We start from the raw sequence: 21688 nt of genomic DNA on the forward strand, positions 1-21688 counted from the left end.
AGCTTTTTTATGCGCTTAAACGGTATATGCGCTTAACCGTTTACATTGTTTGACAGTATCCTATACGTCAATACCGAACGTTTATCTAACGCAAAAGCGTGAAAACAGACCGCTGGACTTTTTCGATGAACGAAGGCATTGAGCCTTAATACGTAACCCGGAGTGTTAGGAGATTTACAGAATATTCTAGAATAGTACTGTACAACCGAATTCCAAATAACCATATTCACGAGATAGTTATCGACTTCTCGAGGCAATATTTTCATGCGCGATGGGTCGCTCGTCTGGTCCGGACATTCTACTATTCAAGCGATTTCAAATGAAACGGTCATTCATTGCTAAAGATGATGTACAATGTGCGTGAACTGATGACGAGGCTTTTAAGCATGTGACAGACGTAGCAGATGTCATAATAACTTTCACTAATGAAAATTGTTGATACAGCAACATTTGTGACGACTATAGAGAGCTCTTTGAGTTGACCATCATATTCTTGGCTAGAGTTCCTCTTCGTGGCATCAAAATCATGGCTCCTGGTGCCCTTCATCATGCCAGGTGGATGGCAAAAGCCATCTATGCACTCAAAGTTGGATGTAATGAAAACAGTACACGTTGACTAATAGGGAGGATGTCAATTTGCGCAATATCTGTGTGTTCTTTGTGAGAGTGTACTTGAAAGCTTGGTTTGTCACCCCATCGGTGATTCTTGCACCATCTCAGGATCTCGCATTTCTCAACAACTCGATCAGTACAAAGATATTCATTCAAAGATGGCGAAGGCCGCAGTGAACAAGATGTTGCGTCATTTGTGGCACCTAGGAGAGGAGCTTATCGTGTTGGCATTGTTTGATAATTCTGTATCATCAGACACTAAACGGAAAATGGTGACTGCAATAAAGACATGTGACAAAGAAGTAGAGCATAGTAAAAAAGCTGTAATTGGCCACAAAGAAATTGTGGAGAAAAGTTTGGAAGATTTTGTTACATCAAATACAAACCGATTTTTAAGGCCCTGAATTTGTCTTCATCACTTTTGGAGATAGACCCAGATATCTGGGAAACAGATAACTATGCAGATACTATGTATACGGAACGGAAAACAGATACTATGTATATTAGTTTACATCATGCACATTGCACATTTGTACATGTAGTTTATTTACTGTCTTCTGAAGTTGTTATTGGATGTCCAATTTAGTCTCTGAATTTTAAACACAAGTATACAAAGTCGCAGCGGTGAGATAGCGCAGCGGGTGAGGCGCTCGCTTACCAATTATGCAATCCTGGTTCGACTCCCGGCTTATGCTGGTTGCTGACAAACACCGCTCACCTCTACCCAGGGTGTAATATATTGGGTGGGCGTAGTTGCTGAAGTAAAAGCGGCCAAGAGAAAGGAACTGGCCACCCTATTCTAATTAGTGCCAAAGGCTTAGTATAATGAGAACCTTATCTTCTTAACTCCCAATGCTTGGATTCAAGTATGGGACTCACCTTTACCTTATACGAAGTCGCACATTTTGTATATGTAGACCAGTTATTGTAATTCGTAATACAGACACATGAGTTTATAAACAGACTATAGCGTAATTATTAAACTGTATTTTTCTTGCAATATACCATGGCACTGTACCGTATTTTTTACTATACCGAATCATATCTGTATCATATCCTCTCGAAACGTTAAAATAGGGGCAAACGACAAAACTTTGAACCCCGGTAGCAACCTCTAAATATCAATGTCAATCTTTATGAAAATTTACAGATGTCATTTTCTCATCAATGGTAACAATATTTCAGGGTGAGACATTAACATTTACAAAAAAAGTTTTTTTTGGACCACCTTAATGTAGATATTAACGATCTGTTTTAGCCTGATGCTGCGAGTTCGCTGTGGTAATAGCGAATTGCACTAGCTTTCGGAACACAGTTCCCTAGTCATGTGCTTATGTGCTATGACGCATGGTATTGAAGTCAGTATGAGTCGTTGTTTAATGCGGCTCTTTTGTTTGGCTTGAGGCTGCTGGCTGTTGAGTTTCTGTGTTGTGTTATTGGCGTTATTGCTGTGAAATTTTTTTGAATCAGTTGATTATTAAATTATATGACGTAGTTCTTCCCTTTCGGCACGGTTGTTGATTTTTGGATTCTATCTACTTACAAAAATAGCCTCTTTGAAGTTTTCTCTGGTAATGATTGTAAACTCAAAGTCGGCGAGGCACTGTTGTTGATGTTCAAAGACCGAACGTTTATCTATATAGCTTTCCCTGCATTTCTTGCATATGATCTTGTAAACACAGTTCTTAGTGGCACACATTTCGTCGTCATAATGCCTAACAACACAGAAACTCAACAGACAGCAGCCTCAAGCCAAACAAAAGAGCCGCATTAAAGAAAAACTAACTGACCTCAACACTATTCGTCAAAGCACATGACTAGGAAACTATGTTCCGAAAGCTGGTACAACTCGTTATTACCACAGTGAACTCGCACTCGCAGCATCAGGCTAAAACAGGTTATTACATTGTGGAGTAAGCAACAGTCAATGATCATGCTACTAAAAGCGAAACTCAATCTATTGCAAAGGTTGGTAAGATCAACATAGTTGTCCAGGAGAATCACTGATATCAAGAATCTCAACCCAAAAAAGACACTTGATCCAGATCGGGTCTGTCCCAAAGTTATTTTTCACGCTGACCCAGTTTCAAAAAATAAAAACAAACGATAGCCAAAAATTATACACAGTGGTTTATTTAAACAATGAGCGTCTCCAGAAGATTGAGATTCAATCTGCTTGCCTATGTTAAAACTGAAATCTTCAAATTCTTTACTTCACAAGTAAAAAAGGTTTCGTCGTAGAAACTGAATAAAACTACATCAATAATAATTAATAATACTAATTGAATAGCAAGTGATTATAACCAGTTTGGCTCACCGCGCAGCTTTCTGACACCAAGTTCAAAATAGTTTCTTGAATTGCTTTCATGCCAAGCTGTGAGTCAATGTTGCTGATAGTCAGCTGAATGCCTCCGCTATCTATTAAACGGGTTGTGATTAGTACTGCCTTAAAACCTGACTTCTTCCCTAATAAAACAGAAATGCTCCAATGTACAACTGTGAAAGTATTAAATTAAAGTAATCAGACAAGCTAGTGAAAAAGTTGTTACAAATATAATTAACTCATTAAACGTGAATGGGTGGAAAACAGTCGATCTCCAATGGAACAGTTTGGACGTGAGCCAGGATGCAGTGATATAGACAACATGTAGAATATCGTATTGATATCACAACTTGCCTTTCTTCTTAGAAGATTTTATTCCATTGTTCGAAGAATCATCCCTGAAACAATTTTAAATAAAAAAAGTATTTCATGACCAGTAGTTTCAAACTAACTTTAGTCGGATTTCAAACATGTGAGTCTCAATCCAAAAGTGTACAATTCTTGAAAAGGCTAGAAAAACCTTTTGAAATTTAACATTTTTAATGGTTTTTCATGCAGATAAAAGTCACTTACTGTTCGCTGTCAATATTTTATCAAAGCGAAAAGTTATCATTGATAGTCGCATGGGTCAAGGATTGTTAACAAATGCATCTTTGGAAGAAAGCCACAAAACCATGCGCACCAACATGCGGGAGTTTATAAAACGAGCCTCACCCGACTGTTTGTCCTGGTGGCTGCTTGTGTTGTGCCTGGGAATATTGTAAGTACAGTTATTACATGTATAACCAAACAGTTGGACTTTTGTGATGACAGTGAAAAGATTCATCAAAACAGGAATGTATATACGACATACGTAAAACAATTATATACAAGTATTGAAAATAAAGTCTTCAGAAAAGTAATCTACACGATATCAGATCTAAAGTAACAGCATTGAAGCTAATTTAGGGTGAAACCCTGTTTTTGAAGCTGAACAAAGCAGCAAACAAATTTGGTAAAACAAAAGAATGTCTACTAAAATTGAATTTAGATAACAATTGGTTTGCAAAATTTTAGTTCCTCCTAAAATGAACCAGAATTAGATGCCTGGGAAACTGGTTCTGATATCGCACCTGATGTTTCCTTCGTCGAGGTGTGAAATGTTTAGAGAATGCAGACAAGCTGCCTGTGGTTAGTTGAACAGATATCTTTTTGCCAAACACGTCTTCGCCCTTTAACCGTTTCAGCGCCCTATATATAAGTTACAAGAAATTATTAAGCCTATACGTCAGTAGTTTGCTTCAGATAAGATGATGGATTCGTCTAACCTTTGCAGATACCTTTCAAAAGCTAAATTGTGAAAGTTATTTTGGACTACCTGTCCAAACTAACATTACGAAAACATACAGATTACAGAGATGTAAATATTCAGCAAGTGTTTCAAATCAATATGCAGCATTCCTACTCAAGACACATTCTTATGCTTTTAATGCCTGAAGAAAATGTGGTGAAACTGACATAACTTCGCCATCAGGTGATGTAACTTTGCCAACTTTTCAAAGCAAAGCAATACCATTTATTCTTGTTCACGATGAAAACTCGACCTTCATCTAATCACCTATACCACACGCAACATACACACCATTGAAGATGTAGTTACACATGGGTCACTGGGCCCCGCTAGCATTACATGTAGGCCGCTAGCATCACATGTAGGCCACTGGCATCAGACCTCTCAGACCAACTAGGTTGGACCTCATTTAACAACTCAGTTCCACACATAAAAAGCCACGCATACTATAATTATAATATAGACGGATTGTACATCTTTTTCACAACCTTTGGCCATCCAAGAGTTTTGATTGCTAAGTTAAGTTAGAAGCTCACCTTTTGGCAAGCTCCGCTGTACTGAACTTCATAATAGCAGTTGGGGGTGTCAGCCTTAAAACTTTGCCACCACAATTGAACGATAGACTTTTAAGCCGTACACGGATTAGATTTAGATCATCAATTATAGGAAGATTTGCGACAAGTAACTGGAAGCTGGATGGATCGCCCTGCATTGACAAACACTTTTATGGAAGTCTGCATTTCAGTAAACACAAACACTTGTGACACAAAAATCGTTACTGTACAGGTAAACATTAAATGAAACTATTCACCAAGCATTTAGATTAATAACATGATCCGTTCTTCTTGTGTAAACTAACTATAAGCTAAACTATTTCAGATGATAATAATCCGTGTTTATTTATTTAGTTAAATAACATGATACGCTCTACTGGTGCAAATTAAGCTGAACCATCACAAGATGTATCAGGTAATAATCTGCTTTTATTCTGATGTTTCGTCAATCAGATAGACGGACAAGGCTGACTTCTACACTACAGGGAGCCAAATTAGGTAATGACTACATGTCTAGCGTGACAAAACACAGGACCATGTTGCTGTAAACTAACTAAACATGCATGATTGACTTACGAATTTAATTTGGAACAAACGCCATTCACTGCCTTGTATTGTATTAAACAAGGTCTTACACAAGTATGTGAGGGGTTTTCGCTATGTGTTCCCCTAGTTGTTTGGTCAATGTTACACAATCTAAACGGTGCACAAAATGTTGCACGACAATCGCAACAGACTGACTTGTGGGTCCACAAATAGTGGATTATAATTGTTTAGACTGAAAATCGGCAACTTTAACAAATTGCTTTCACAATTAGTGAGGAATTTTTGTCACCCTGGCATTAGCTTACTTCATTAAATCGACACCCAAAAATAACTTTACGGAGTCAAAATAAAGTCACAAAGGTTTGAAATTGTTATAAAGTACCAGAGTTAGCTCAATTACCGTACATCGGTAGTCTTCAACACTCAACAGGGGTCCCAGAAGTTTAAAGGGTTTCAAGAAGGTTCCGCAAGGGTTTCTCATTTTTAGGAGAATTGATTTTACTTCACTTTTTTGATGTGTAATTCTGAATTTTTGATTATCATGCCACATTCACACTCCAAGCAGACAGGGTTGAGAAAAACCCGTTTTTTGGGGGGTTTTATTTAAAAAAGATGCAAAAAAGGTAGATTCATGCTTATTTCAGGTCAAATACTACTTTTTACCAATGAAGTGCCTCTCACTCACAGTAGGCCTACCCTACATGCTGGCATAACTCAATAAAATAATACACTAGGGTTGTTTAACTATGAGGCCTTCTTGCATAAATGAGTTTTAGAGTAGTACAAAGTGGCATTGCTTGGTTTTTGTGTACAGAAATATCCAGTGTTTTCAATTTATCCTTGGCAATTTCCTTCACAATCACATGCTTAAGTCCTAATTTAAAGTTTGTTTTGAGTATCTTGTAGTGCTTTGGCTCATTTTTTCAATTTTCAGATAAAAATCGGACAAATATGATGCTCTAGGCTTTTTATGTTTTTTTTTTATTTTTTTAAGTGTTTTTTTCAAGTTAATTAACAACTGGGTTTAAGTTAAATAACAACCAAAAAAAAAAACACAAAAAAAACCCACCCGGGTTTTTTTGGGTTGGGTAAAATACAGACAACCCTGCAAGCAGATCAGTTAGTTAAACAAGAGCTTATTTCTGACTTTGTGACATCTGTAAAAACTGTTTATTTGTTAGTGTCCAATTACTTTTTCAAGTTAGTGAATGAGGTAATCAAAAGTCAATAAAAATAAAATATGAGAAAAATGTGAACACTGTGAACACTTTAATATTACAGTGTTCACATTTTTCTCAAATTTATTGATGCTTTTGTATCTGCTTTACGCGGATCCTCGATTGACTTTACGTTGATACGGGTTTAAAGTTATCTCCCCTTTTTTTTTTAAATTAAAATATTTCTGCTTTGTTTAAAGTTTTTGAAACGCCCATAAGGTGGGGTTCAGATTTGAAGGCAGCTTATATTTTTGATTAATATTAAATATTTTTCATCAATAGTACAATATCAAAAACATTGGCAATCAACCGGTATTGGATAGAACTTTCAAGATTACTCTGTTGCTGGTTTCTAAAATAGATTAACAAATGTCCATTGTCCAACGTTCGAGTCAAACAAGTCACGTGAATGCTATGATAAGGAAGCATTAATCGGATTAGTAAGAAGTTGTGCCAAGTCGTCTAGTGGTGAAATGTCATTGCGACAGGTCAGCTGTGGTGAAATGTCCTTGCGACAGGATGTCGTGTATCCCATTGAGCAGCATCACTTGCATTACTTTCATGACACTCATGCAGGACACTAAAAACACTACTAAAACACCGTTTTCTATAATGTCAATTTCTATTTGACCTTTCCAGGGTACACAGTGGGCAAGTCATCGACAAACTCTTCATAGGAAAATGCAGACGAAGCAGTTTGTACCAGAGCATCCGAGCTGTTCACTTGGTGGATGAGAACAACAAAGAACTTGTGACGATGTCGAAGATCACTCACCTCAGACATAAAATTGCAATCACCTGCACAACAAATTCAATTTATTCCAAAAACAAAAAATCTGCAACATAGATTACATCAAAAAATGGACAATTTGATGTAGTGTACAATGTGGTACATGGCTTCATGTTGTATGTTCAATGACGCGATCCCAATACTGCAAAACATCAATGAAGCAAGACATAAATGCTACAAGACATGAATGACACATGACTTTGTTATTTGTTCTGTTTGTTGTCAAGACTGCTCTGGTCAGAGGGATCGCTTGTAGTGCTAGTGCAGCAAAATTAAATTTCCAAATGATGTAAATTATTTCAGCAGTCGGTGTAATGATACTGCACCTTTGATTTGATAATTGCAAATTTAAAGCTTGGATAAAACTTGAGAAATTTTATTTTGCAACACCAGCACTGTAAGCAATACGCCAATAGCTCTGAACACTGAACAGCCCCACCTCAACAACACCTGATCAATGGCCTAGTAGTCTGAGTGCTTGCCTCTGAGGCGGTAGATGTGGGTTAGGGTGGGGTACGGTACTGATGTGGGTTACATACTTTCTCGATGTCATTCCCAACTACTGAGCACTCGGTGTCAAGGGATAAGCATGCTTCTTGTGCGAGCTAAAAGAATGGTCTTTGGTAAACAAGAAGGACTTCGTCAAAAACCTGGTAGTTGATTGCAAGGATGCCTTCAATTTGGAAAAGAGCCCAAATTGCTCAACAAAGAAACAAACAAATCTCAGCAACATAAGAAGTAACCTGAGTCATTCATGTCTTGCAGGATTCAGGACTTACGTCATTTGTGTTGAGTTATAGGGGATCCTATCGTTCATGCTCACAACATTCGGACTTGCTTCATGCACAACGTACATCTCGCACAACAAAATTTGATACCAAGGCTGTTATGGTAATGTTATGTACGGTAATCTTCTACATATTTTAATTCAGCACAAAACTTGACAAAAAAATACTTTGCCTTTCCCATACCACCATGCGAATTGACTGATTTTCTTGACATCACTTTGAATTTGCTATCTGGTAAATTCTGGCCTTATCGAAAACCCAATAATGATCCAATTTACATCCATGCCCAGTCTAATCACCCACCCAATATTAAGAGACAAATCCCGACTATGATTGCAAAGCGATTGTCCGCCACATCATTTGGCCAAAATGAATTTGACAAGACCGCAGCTGTTTATAATGATGCCCTTTTAAAAAGTGGTTTTGCGGAGAGAGTTTGCTACAACCCTGCTAATAACTTGCGAACATCTAGGAAAAGAAGTCGAAAAATTTTATGATTTAATCCTCCTTACAAGCTTGCAGGTTGATAGCAATATTGGTAAGGAATTTTTCAGGCTTGTTTCCATACACTTCCGCCCCATCATAGATTGCACAAAATATTCAACCGTAATACTATTAAACTGAGCTACAGTTGTACTCCGAATGTTGCATGTATTATATCCTCCCACAATAAAGCAATATTGCAGGCCGATAATGAACCATCGCAGCCTGGTTGCAATTGTAGGGTAAAGCCAGATTGTCCTTTGAAAGGGCAATGCTTGCAGAAAGCTGTTGTTTACAAAGCCACCATTGATAACGGCCCGAAGGTTCTTAATTACATTGGTTGTTGTGAAACTACTTTTAAAAAACGTATTTCCAACCATAAATGTTCCTTCATGGATAGGTCTAAATAAACGAAACAGCACCGAACTATCTAAGGCAGTTTGGAACCTTAAGGACAAGGGTGTTAATCCTAAAATAACTTATTCCATCCACAGCTGTGCTCGGCCTTATAGTGGAGGTGGTCGTAACAATTGTGGCCTATGTTTGGCTAAAAAGCTGGCCATTCTGAAGGCTGATAGTGGCCACCTTTTGAACAAGCGTTCGGAACTGGTCGGCAAATGTCGTCATAGAAACAAATTTACACTCAAGTACTTCAAAATAAAATAAATTCCTTTTGATTTTCACAGGTTTTTTAAAAAAAATTTCATTTGATTTTTACAGGCTATAAATCTCATTTAATTTTTACAGGTTTATAAACAGATTTTATTTCATTTGTTCAGGTCACTGCAGGTTACATCATCACAATTCCTTGGGATTTTCACAGGTTATAATTTTGAAAAATTTAAATTTCATTTGATTTTTACAGGTTATAAATCTCATTTGATTTTTACAGGTTTAAAAACAATTTTTATTCATTTTGTTCAGGTTACTACAGGTTGCGCTGATCATCACAAATGCATTTTGCTTCTTTGTGATGTCATAGATGTTGCCATCATGTTGCTTGGTTTCCATTGGGACAAATTGATTGAAACTTTGTCGTAACGGATGGAGGTTGTCCTTAGTAATTCTGAGGTTTTTTTTCTGCAGATTGGATTACGGACTACGGTTATAATATTTAATATCTTTTCAGGAATTCAGGTTTAGAGGTTTTTTTGCAGATTAAATTACAGTTGTAATATTTAATATCTTCTCAGGAAGTACAGGTTTAGAGATTTTTTTTGGCAGATTAAATTACAGTTGTAATATTTAATATCTTTTCAGAATTATCGATTCTTTACTGTTTGCATGTTTTTTCAGACCTTCTGATGATCCCTTAGGTGAAACAATTTGTAAAGGCTTCAGATAGTAATAACTATATTTGATTTAATTCGCTCTGCTTTGCTTTTTTGCTTGGCATTGAGCACTTTTTGTAGTACTGTATTAATAGTTTTCATTGTTTTATTTTCTAAACTATGTATCAACTAAACACAAGCTAAACATAGAGCTATTTTTTTATAATGTTTCATAATATACCGTAGTGACTTCTCCAGATACGTTGAAATTAGAATAGAATAAAACAAAAGTCATTTACACCCTGTACCATTCTAAGTGAAATTTTAATGAAAATTTGCTTGTAAGCAGACCTGTATAAATTTCAGAAATTAAGAAAAAGTTTGTCTGTAATGATAAAAACAAAGTAAGGTTAAATATTTACTGTAGAGACTTTACCCTAACATTTGAACCTACTCAGACTTAACTGCGTTACAATTTTATTTTTTACTTTTTCTGTCACACAATTTTGAAATATGCCCTGCTTAACATTAAGATTAAGGTGTTTTTATAGCCTACCTAATAGTAATAATCAGCCATAATTTCCAAATGGACGCATCAACTGTTATTTTTGTTTGTTTTGTTATTTGACATCGATTGAATCATCTCCGGCGTTTTTGTATTGACTTGTTGAACTAGGGATTGGAATTTTTTAATAGTTGAGGATTCGAATATATTCTAAGTTTGCATACAGGCGGCGACAATGTTAGGATAGATGTCAATGTTATGTGAGCAAACATTTTAATTTAATAGTTCAAAAATAAATTTAATTTGATTTTTATTTTTCGCTAAATTTTAATTTATTTTTCTTTGTCAGAATGCAAAAGAAACGATATTGTGGAATAAAATACAAAATTCTCTAAATAAACAGAAGGCGTCATTGGATTTTTAAAAAATCTCTGAAAAGGGCTTTCTCCGAAAAAGGCTGTCTCCGAATCGGGATTTTTCCGAATCGGATTCTTCGAAACGGGCCATTTTGCTGACGATGTTACGGTTGTATGTGACGTCACCTGCCGGTTTGACTACGGTGCGGATTCCTTTCGAGAAATGTCGCCGACAGGAAACATGGCAAGTACGGTGATTTATGTGTAAACATAAAGGAAGACAGGAAGCGCGCTTGTAGGGACATCCTGCCGTAACACCACATGTTACACTTTGCAGACCTGATGCCATACCATTAATTATTGTGCAATGTGTATTGCTTTCTTTGTGTGAGATAACTTTCTAGTAATTGCAAAGGTAGCCCATGTATTCCATATCTTTGCAATTTCATTAAATAGGATGATTTACAGTATCAAATGCTTTTGCAAAATCAAGACAAATTAAACAAGTTATATTTATAGGATCTAGACTCTAGAGCTCAAATGAATTCGTCATATGTGTGAGATACAGCGATTAAAGTAGACCACTTCTGAAACCATGTTGACATGGAGTTCAGAAGATCTGTTTTGTCAAAATAACTGTATAATTTCTCATACTAAGCATTTTTTAAATATTTTAGAAATAGGGGATAGATACGGTACTAGATAGAAGTGATATTGGTCTATAATTTCTACAGGTTTCAAATGAACCAGACTTGTGAATTAGTCTGAATATGTAGATTGCACAACACATTCATTAAATAAGGTAGTTATGATTGGAAAAATAATTGGAGAGAAGATCTTTAAAAACTTAATTGGTATTCCATGCATCTCGGAGCTTTTTATTTGCATTCAAGTTTTCTAAATGTTTTAATACTTCTTCAGTGCACCAACAACCTGGAATGGACACCAACAACCTTCTTCATGGAATGGACACCAACAACCTTTTGCAAAAGCTCAAAAACTCAAACTGAAGAGCAGATAAGCACACACTGATACACACAGCACTGGCTCTATGCTATTCAACTGCGAAATACTGCGACCCAGTATGGTCCAGACTAAGCCAAGCCAAATTGGCTGTTTTTATTTTTCTTTTATTTTACATTTTTCCTTGCACTGCACTGTGGTCACTGACTTACATTTCTGACAACTAAATTTGTTTTTCTTGAAGTCATCATGCTTTTGAAAAATAACTGGAGCTGCTGTGCTTATCAGTGGTACACCAGCTTATGCTCAAAAAATTTGTCTATGCCACTACCAGCAAGCTTATAAGATACTATGCAATCAGTTGAGCTTCTGAAATCACATCAATTGTCTCATGTAAGAAGTGAATGGCAAATAAAAAACAGTGACGATTGCTTTACTTAATTACCAATTATCACAGAGAATTCATCAATCCAGTTTCAATGGAAGACAACCATGAAGTTTTCTGGAAGTACTGCAGTTGACACACACACAAAACTTGAACGGCTGTGCACCTTTTTACGATTAAGCACCTCATGTTATTCACAGTATAGCCAGTTTAAAAAGCACTTACCAAGACTTAGGCTACATATTCAAACGTACTTGGCCAAGAATTTTAATAATGTAAGTTCATCATCAGTTATGAAACTAACAGTTAAGAACAACATGAACAAATGAATCAGAAATGATAAAATGGGTTAAACAAAAGTTTGAATTACTTACTGTTTAGTAAATTCTAACATTGGTTTGTTTTTGTGTGAGATCATGAATTTCATTAACAACGTTAGTGCACTTTTAAAACAGTTAATTAAAAACTAAATAAAATGTTAAAAACTGCAAGCAATAAACCAATTTCGATAGGCTACAGTAGATATGTCTACTGTAATAAATTTATCAAAAAAAAAACATGTCACCACCATTGCATGCTTTTTAAAAAAGCGAACTAGTTTAAACAAGGCTAATTGCGCAACAGCCGTTAATTATAGGTTATAACTTGTGCTAGTCCTTTCAGTTTGTACATTATTCATTATATTGTTGATTGATAGCTTTAATTAACATGAGAAATCAAATTGCTTCAAAGTAAATGTGTTAACTTTGCAAAATAAGTGGAAGTAAAGTTTCTCCACCCTGTAATTTACCAGTGAAAATTTATAAAAATCAATGTCCTTGTGGTAATCACAACTTTTGATAAAAATATATATCTTTTCATCTTACATCAAATATAGTTATGTTATTTTACTACTATGTTATATTGCAATCGTTTAATTTTTTGGAAAATTAATTTCTTTGAAAATATTGCCCTAATTATTTCAAACAGTTAATTTTCTTTTTGTTGACAAACTTACTTACCTGTGATAAGAATAACAGTGGCAGGTGCTTTGTGGCAATGGGCATAACGACGAATACTCTGTCTAAGTTTGTCATCTGCTGCATTTTTTGCAGTTGCATTGACATGAACCACATTGACCTGATGAGAATGAAGTTATTAAGTCAAGACTATTGACATTTTTGTAATTGAGTCACACTCTTACTAGAAGATGTTAAGTATAATGACAATGAGAATATGGTTAGAATTATTTGTCAATACGTATAAGTACAAAATCCAAAATGACAGAACTAAACGTCCGTATATATCAGAGGTTGAAATGTTTTCATAAAATTAAATAGATCGTACTGATTACATTTAGCATAGATAAGAAGTAAATTGTGTGTTCACTTTACCATAATTATTATGATCTATTCGTGGACATCACTATGATAGTATGTGGACTGGAAGCCAAATGTTGCATGGCATTGGCAGTTTCAACGCCAAGTTTTAGAAATTTGAGCATTTTTTAATGTGCTTGGCAGGCTACTTTGACTTAAGCATTACTAATTATAAGCATATTTTTGGTGCTTTTTTTTATTTTTTTCAGCATTGTAAATAGTTTAATGAACTTTGTTTTATCAATGTGCAGTAGCCTCTTTACAAAACATCAGGTTTGAAAAGGCAACTTTTCCCAAACAAAATGATGCTTTTCATACCATTGCATTTCGGGTTAATTTTGTCAACAACATGATTAGCCTACTACCATAGCCTAACGTGTTACAACAGTGCCATATTTAATTCTGAAAATGTATTAAAAAAACATTAAGTTCCTAAAATCTGGCGTTAAAACTGCCAATATGGCAATCCTGATTTCCGTGCAAGATGAAGCCTAGCATTTGGCATTCAGTCCAGATGCTATTATAGCGACAACCACGATCTATTTCACGTATGTTGTGTCGATTGTATGAAAGTGTTCACCTTTCCATTGGTAGATGTGGGTTTACTTCCCTATTGGGTCATATCAAAGATGTTTAAAATGGGACTAAATTCATTCATGCTTGCCACTCAGCAATGGAGTGGGTTCAAGTACTTCCCTGACATTGTTTGCAACCGCTGAGCACTCTGCTCTTAATGTAAGGGAACAAGCTTACCACCCGACAAGCTGAGCGAATTGTGTTTGGACAACAAGGAGGATTACTTCAAAAACCCTGCAGTTGATTGCAATTCAAGACGCCTCAACGTTGGTCATGGGAAAGAGCCCAAATTGCTCAACAAACAAACAGCAACAGGTACCGTATGTTATATTTTATTGATCAACAGAAAACGATCACAAGTAACAGGTAGGTTTAAAAGAAACAATGATATTAAAAACTGTAGTGATAGATTTTCATTTTTCAGCTTGGTAAGTTAGACTAAACAGTGCTTTCCATAACCCTCTAACAGTTATTGGGGCCAAACCTGGCCCTCAAGAAAAATTTATCAATGACAACTTTTTGAATTTTTAAAATTTTGCGCAGCACTCACATTTTTTTTCAATTGTTGTGTTTTAACAAAACTAAGAATAAATATCTTTTGGTGTTACTTTTCTGTGTGTTTTCTTGAGTCTAAAAATACAGTATATAACCCCATCTGCAATTGGGTGTCAAATTTGACCCCACAGTGGAAAGTTTCTAATGCTTGTATTATAAAGTTTCTGGTCCTTTTATTTTGCTGGTAAGGGAGTTTCAGCTTTGTCCCTGAATATTTCTAAGTACCTTAAAATTGTCTTTAAATGCATGACTAAACAGGAGTCAAAGGTTATCAGGGTTTTTTTTTTCTTTAAACGTTGTTCAACACTGTGTTTTTCACACAAGTGACAAGGCTTGACAGTACTTTATGATTCAATTTTTATCGGTAAATAGAAGGTGGTTAGAAAAGCTTGAAACTGCTTCCGCGATGAACCTTCTTATTATATTTCCACAATATCGTTTTAGTGAAAAATAAAAACTGAATTAAAGTTTATTTTTTAACAATTAAATTAAAATACTTGCTCACATACAATTGACATGTCCTGCATCGCAGTCTTTATCCAAACTTTTCAAATTCATAAGCACAAACACGGAGGTGGAAAGTAGCGCCGTTACATTTTTGTTGGAATTGCGGCACAGTAGCAGTGCTGCTCTTTTTCAATGTAGAGGTAACGAAGAGGCATATTCAGTTGCACTCCCGCTACTTTTCAATTAAAGTGAAAAAATGACTTGTTTTTGGAGATTAAAAAAAAAAACAATGCATGAAAAAATCAAAGCAGAAATCATTTGACTTTTACAGAAAACATTAGGTCACGCTGATACCGACGTCATGACCTTGGGAATTATTTTTTTGGTGTGTTGGTGCCATCACATGAAACATCGGTACAGAAAGAAAAGTCAATTTTGGAGGCCTTTTTTCAGACAGAAGCAAGTCCTTGAGCGTTCCTAGTGCCGATCTATACCGTTTTTAATTAAATCCAACTCCCTCATTCCTTCCAGTGCTGTGGTGGAAAGATTTTTTTCCATTGGAAAGATGTGCTGAAGCCAAAGCAGGCAGGTTTTTTAAAAGCAGTGTTTTTAAAAGATGAATACAGTAGCAATAAACTTCACCTAGAACGTGTTGTCTATAACTTTGTTGAAATGGAAGTTGTGTATTTGTGTAAACGTTGTTGAAAGTAAACGAATGATATCATTCCTTTTCAAGATCATTTTGACATCATAAGGTGCTTCCTGTTTCAGTTTAGGTTAAGAAAAAAGTTGGGGTAGAACGCACATTTTTAAAGTAGCGGATGCATTCACTGTAATCTCGTCGCGGTAATTTCATCGTGGTAATTTCATCGCAGTAATTTCATCACATGGTAATTACATCGCATACATTGTCATCGCATTGTAATTACATCGCAAGATACCACATCGTCAGTAATTTAATCGTCTTTGTCAACGTCCACCCATTTTTTTTAAAGTGAAAAAGCGGATGATAAAGTAAATGAAACCCATTAAAATTCAAAGTTGTTGTAATAAGCAAATTAAAATGAAGTAACTAAATAGGGTGATTCATAAATTGAAATTTTTTTTAATTCAATGGGGCACCCTCTTGTATCGTGTCAATACCTGAAAAAATAATCCTGTCAAATTTTTAGAGCAATCGAAAGTATTTTTAAGGTTGCTACCAACTTTGAAAGCTGCACATAATACACAAATGGGTCATTCCATGTCAACTCAACAGGGTGTGCAAGCTCGACCCTCTTAGATTTTCTTGAAATTCACAATAAAGTTTCATATTGACGTATAATGAACAAAAAAAAATTTCAGCTCATTATCTCAAGACGTTTAGAAATTACAGCCCTTTAAAGTCACCAAGGTCCCTCAAAATGCGTTTGCATGTAAATTTTCCTTCATGTTTGGGTCTTCATAACTTTTAATCTAAAGCATTTACAACACTGAAATTTGTTATTCTGAGTAAGAAGCAGTCCTAGTTTTCGTATCTACCACCAAAATTGCTAATTTCAAATTAGTTTTAAATATAGAACCTTTCAAAAATTGAAATTTTTTGCATTTGAAAAAAATTTATCAATTTTTGATGTCCGCTATCTCCCAAACCAATAGTCACAAAACTACCATTTCACGTATCATTAATCTATACTAGTTGGTAATTAACCCCCATGAGACTGACACCAAACAAATGTGAAATTATTGAAGTTTGGAGGGTGTAAAGATGGTTCAGGCTTCATTTTTGCACCCTCTAAACTTCAATAATTTCACATTTGTTTGGTGTCAGTCTCATGGAGGTTAATTACCAACTAGTATAGATTAATGATATGCAAAATGGTAGTTCTGTGACTATTGGTTTGGGAGATAGCGGACATCAAAAATTGATAAAAAAATTTCAAATGTAAAAAATTTCAAATTTTAAAAGGTTCTATATCTAAAACTAATTTGAAATTAGCAATTTTGGTGGTAGATATGAAAACTAGGGCTGCTTCTTACTCAGAATACCAAATTTCAGTGTTGTAAATGCTTTAGATTAAAAGTTATGAAGACCCAAACATGGAGGAAAATTTACATGCGAACGCATTTTGAGGGACCTTGGTGACTTTGAAGGGCTATAATTTTTAAACGTCTTGAGATAATGAGCTGAAATTTTTTTTGTGTTCATTATACATCAGTATGAAACTTTAGTGTGAATTTCAAGAAAATCTAAGAGGGTCGAGCTTGCATACCCTGTTGAGTTGACATGGAGTGACCCATTTGTGTATTATGTGCAGCTTTCAAAGTCGGTAGCAACCTTAAAAATGCTTTCGATTGCCCTAAAAGTTTGACAGGATTATTTTTTCAAGTATTGACACGATACAAGAGGGTGCCCCATTGAATTAAAAAAAATTTCAATTTATAAATCACCCTAGTAACCATATTAAAAATATCTGAGACAGTTGCTTTTTAATCAAAACGACAAGTTATGTGCAATTCCTTTTTAAGAAATCCAGAATTTCGCGATTTTCAAAATCGTTGACTATTCTTTGAATTCTCAATGCAGTATCCTTATATTTCTTTTTCTTACGGGGAATTTCCGCACCTGCAGTATATTGTTCCATTATTGCTTCACTTCTTGCTTGTTTGTCCTTCAAGATTTGTAAAAATTTCCAGATGGTAGGATGAGATGCCCCAATTAATTCGTTGAATGAGCGATGCCACCCTTCACAGGCATTGTTTGTCTTAGAACCACATAGTTTGGCTGCATTAAAACAATTCCATAGAACATGATCAAAGCGAGGGGGGCGACGTACTAAGCGACGGTTTGGCCGTCCAATCCATGTATCCTCAACATAATCTAAGACAGGCTGGGCTTCTTCGGGAAAATCATTGTTATCCATTAGAAATTCAAAAGAGCTAACCACATCTGAGACAGGAACAAATGCAATGGTTGCAATCATACGCATTTTCAATGCAAAATCAGCATCACTTTCATACACTTGTTGCAGACCATTTGACTGAAGGGATCGAAATATACATTGTGAGAAATGAAAAAAACAACCCTGTTGATCTGAGTTCGGAAAAACTGCTCTAAAAGCATTAATTGCTGCACGTTCAAAATCAGTCATAATTGTTCTTGGTGCTAAGGTAGGCTCTAAAACTTTTAATTCTGACAAAAGTTTATTGTAACTTTCTTCGGTTTTGTTGGCCATTAAAACGTTAACAAGCAGCAAAACGTCACCATTCATGATACCATGTATTGTGTATAATTGACTAAATAAAGGGAGTACTGTTTTGAAAATCCCATCTGTGTACCAGTTATGTGCACTGGATAAGACCTGCAAATTTCTCCGAGTAGAAAATAAAATAATCCTGTCTGATCCATCATCACTGTCGAACAGAAGAAACGGTTGATTTGAATGGCTTATCCTATATGTAGGAGGATTGCTTAACTGGAGTAAGCATACTGGAGTTGCGGGAACTTGGGCTGCTACATTTCTAGCATTTTGGATATTCCTTTTTAAGCACTGAGGTGTTGGTAGCTTGCCTGCAACTGCTTGGGATACTGCCACGTACGCATTTGTTGCAATGCAATGTGTTCCTTTTTGAGTTGTGATTGCTTTTTCTTTAGTTGAGTTAATCACTTTAGAAGCTTCAACACAAGCAATATCGCCTGCATGATTGTGCTCTCCAACACGTTGCGTAACAGAATCTTCATCTGTATGAACTCTTGCATGGCACTTTATTGCATAAAACTGGTCACATTTCCAAAAAGTTTTTACTCCACTTGTTCGCTCTTTCACAAATAGATGACTATGAACAATAAGCTTTTTCTTATGCTTACGACGTACTGCAGAGGCATCTTGAATGATCTACTAGTCTACTTAGCAAAATTCCAAACACAATCTATCTTCCAACCTTTACGCAGTTCTGACTTCAACGAATGACACAAAATGTGGCCTGTGAGATAGCAATCAAAGTTCATTAGGGCAAGAACGCAGCTTGTAGGTGGTAGCCGCAGAACACAGCTGGGCAAGAACGCAGCTGGTGAGATAACGCAAGAACGCAGCTGGTAGCCTACGCAGCTCTCATACTGCGATGTAATTACCTGACGATGTGATATACTGCGATGTAATTACCATGCGATGAAATTACCACGATGAAATAACTGCGATGAAATTACCGGACACCAGCGGATGCCCACCTTTTCTTAAATACTGCACCACAAAAATTGATTAATCTATTGATTAACCTCTATTGTTAATAATGAAACGCCATTTGACAAGTTTTTTTTTTCTTGCCGAGAGTTCAGTTAAGACATTTTCGCTGAGAATCTATATATTTGATTAATATGATTTATTTGACAACGATTTCTAGGTTATGAAAACAAATACGGTAGGTAGGCTACAAGGTAGTTTAAAAAAGGAAATAACACAATAAAGTCATATAGAATTCTTTCTGTATGTTCTTGTTAAAATGCCAATAACACACACCTGAGCATTATTTAAGTCTTGAATGACATTCTTGCTTTCCTTGTTTATATCACAGACGACCATAAATTCTTCTTCAGAGTGATCCGCTATTAAACATAAGATTTGAAACACTAGCTATTGCTTGAACAAATATTTTCCAAAAGTTTAGCCTGTCATGGGACATACATCTATATTTGTCAAAACAATTAGTCACTAAACTTTTTTCTATAAAGTAAGACATTTGGAACAAAATTCTGCATCTTTTACTCGAATAAATGTAGTAGCCTGCTTTCATTTGTTTCACATCAGCTACTAACTTACAAAAAACACATTTTAACTAAAATACCACTCGAATAGTTACAAAAGATCTGTCTATTATTGTATTTCTTTAAATCATTGTTACATCAGAATAGTAATATACATAACATTAATTTAACTATGCTGCACAATGCACATGATGATATAGTTGTCGGACTGAGAGAGATACGATACGTCGATACGGTACCTGAAAAGTGATATGCACAATGTAATAAGTTTGTAATCAAACAAACTTCCTTCAAAGATCACTTTGAAAGACAAGATACAATAACTTACAATGTGGCTTTTGCCCATGTCTATTCCACCACAGACTGGGCCTTCAAAAAAACATTCAACTTTAACATCTATCTTCACACGTCATCTTAAAAAGGAGAAAAAAACCAATGCTTGTGGCTGGGGCCAACTATTAAAAATAGTTGATACCAAAACTAACTACCAATTTATGATAACAAACCTTTAAAAAATGTTTTTCGTATTTTTTGAACAATTGACAGAGCAGACTTGCCACATGGTACTTGGCAGTTTTCTAGATCCCAAAACACAGCTATAGGGCACTTTTGTGATGGGTCATCACCTGGAGAAGCTGATGTACCTTCTGAGGTAACCTGTAAAATATTTGTTAGTCTAGTTCACAAACTAACTTTTGTATAAAAGTTGCAAGTAAAAGAAAATCAAAGGTTTTTCGTAATGAGGTTTAGTGTGTGGTACAAGCAGCTCACCTTGGTACAAGTAGCTCACCAAAAAAATGGCCCTTAGTCCTCAGCAGCCCTTAGGTGGGCAAAGGGGCGAAGAATCTCTGGGTTCCAAAACCATGTTTTACAAAAAAAATTGTGGAGTGCAGATGTGATGTTGGAATGCAGGAAGCTTGTGTGGGAAAGGAACTGAAATAACTGAAATATGTGAAGAACTAAGGAAAAGGAGGGTGGATGTATGTTGTCTAGAACAGTGGTTCTTAACCTATGGGTAATTACCCACATGTGGGTAATTTCAGGATAGCAGGTGGGTAATCAGCTGAACCAGAATATTTAGAATTATAGATCTATAACAAACAAATCACAACTCATCACAAATATCAAAGCTTCTCCTGTGTTTGGAATACAGCTTGATGAGTCTGTTGATGTTGTGAATCTTTCTCAACTGATGGTGTTTGTTCGGTATCTTCACAACAACACTATTGAAGATTTTCTTTTTTGCCGCCAATTGCAAACAACGACAAAAGCTAGCGATGTGCTAAAGCTAGTGGAAGACTTTTTTACGACAGAAAAATTTAAATTGAAGCAAATTTGGAAGTGTTTGCACGGATGAGGCATCTGCTATGCTTGGGGTGCGATTTGTTTTTTTGCAAATTATCCAACAGAAAAATCTCAACATTATTGGAACGCACTGCATCATACATAGGGAAGCGTTGGCATCAAGAACTATGTCACAGCCACTTCAGTAAGCACTTGATTGTGCTATTAAAGTTGTGAACTATATAAAAGCGAGTGCCCTTAATACACGACTCTTCCGAAAATTGTGCCAAGACAAGTAAGCTGAGTATGATTCTCTGTTGTTCCATACTTCTGTACGCTGGCTCTCAAAAGGAAACATGTTGATTCGGCTTGTGTGTTTATTACCAGAGGTTACTGAATTTCTTGAGATGCAACATAAACAAGAATTGAAGACGGATATTTCAAATACAATGTTTCAGACCAGGGTGGCGTTCCTAGCAGACGGGTTTTCTCATTTGAACGAATTGAACCGCAACTTGCAAGGTGTGCATGCAAACATGTTGGTAGGCCTACTACGAGACAAGGTTGCAGCTTTTATTGCTAAGCTTAACCTTTGAAAAACAAA

General features: G+C 35.8%; 2 protein-coding genes across 2 annotated transcripts in view; both read right to left on the bottom strand.

Moving 5' to 3' along the window:
- The window catches only part of LOC145784666 (meiosis regulator and mRNA stability factor 1-like), a 66367-nt gene extending 44925 nt beyond the window's left edge, over positions 1-21442 (bottom strand). Inside the window, exons 1-10 of the mRNA XM_082596532.1 lie at positions 21413-21442; positions 20307-20457; positions 19556-19641; positions 13125-13242; positions 7214-7380; positions 4802-4971; positions 4048-4165; positions 3650-3684; positions 3290-3333; positions 2930-3030 (exon numbers count right to left, since the gene is read on the bottom strand). Coding sequence (XP_082452658.1) covers positions 2930-3030; positions 3290-3333; positions 3650-3684; positions 4048-4165; positions 4802-4971; positions 7214-7380; positions 13125-13242; positions 19556-19641; positions 20307-20457; positions 21413-21442 — 1020 coding nt within the window. The remainder of the gene's footprint in view (positions 1-2929; positions 3031-3289; positions 3334-3649; positions 3685-4047; positions 4166-4801; positions 4972-7213; positions 7381-13124; positions 13243-19555; positions 19642-20306; positions 20458-21412) is intronic.
- Positions 17546-18022, bottom strand: LOC145784636 (uncharacterized). The gene has a single exon (XM_082596503.1). It carries the CDS (start codon positions 18020-18022, stop codon positions 17546-17548), a length of 477 nt encoding a protein of 158 aa, XP_082452629.1.
- Positions 21443-21688: the final 246 nt, after the last annotated feature.

This window comes from Aplidium turbinatum, chromosome 15 (genome assembly GCF_918807975.1).
Source record: "Aplidium turbinatum chromosome 15, kaAplTurb1.1, whole genome shotgun sequence".
Taxonomy (NCBI): domain Eukaryota; kingdom Metazoa; phylum Chordata; class Ascidiacea; order Aplousobranchia; family Polyclinidae; genus Aplidium; species Aplidium turbinatum.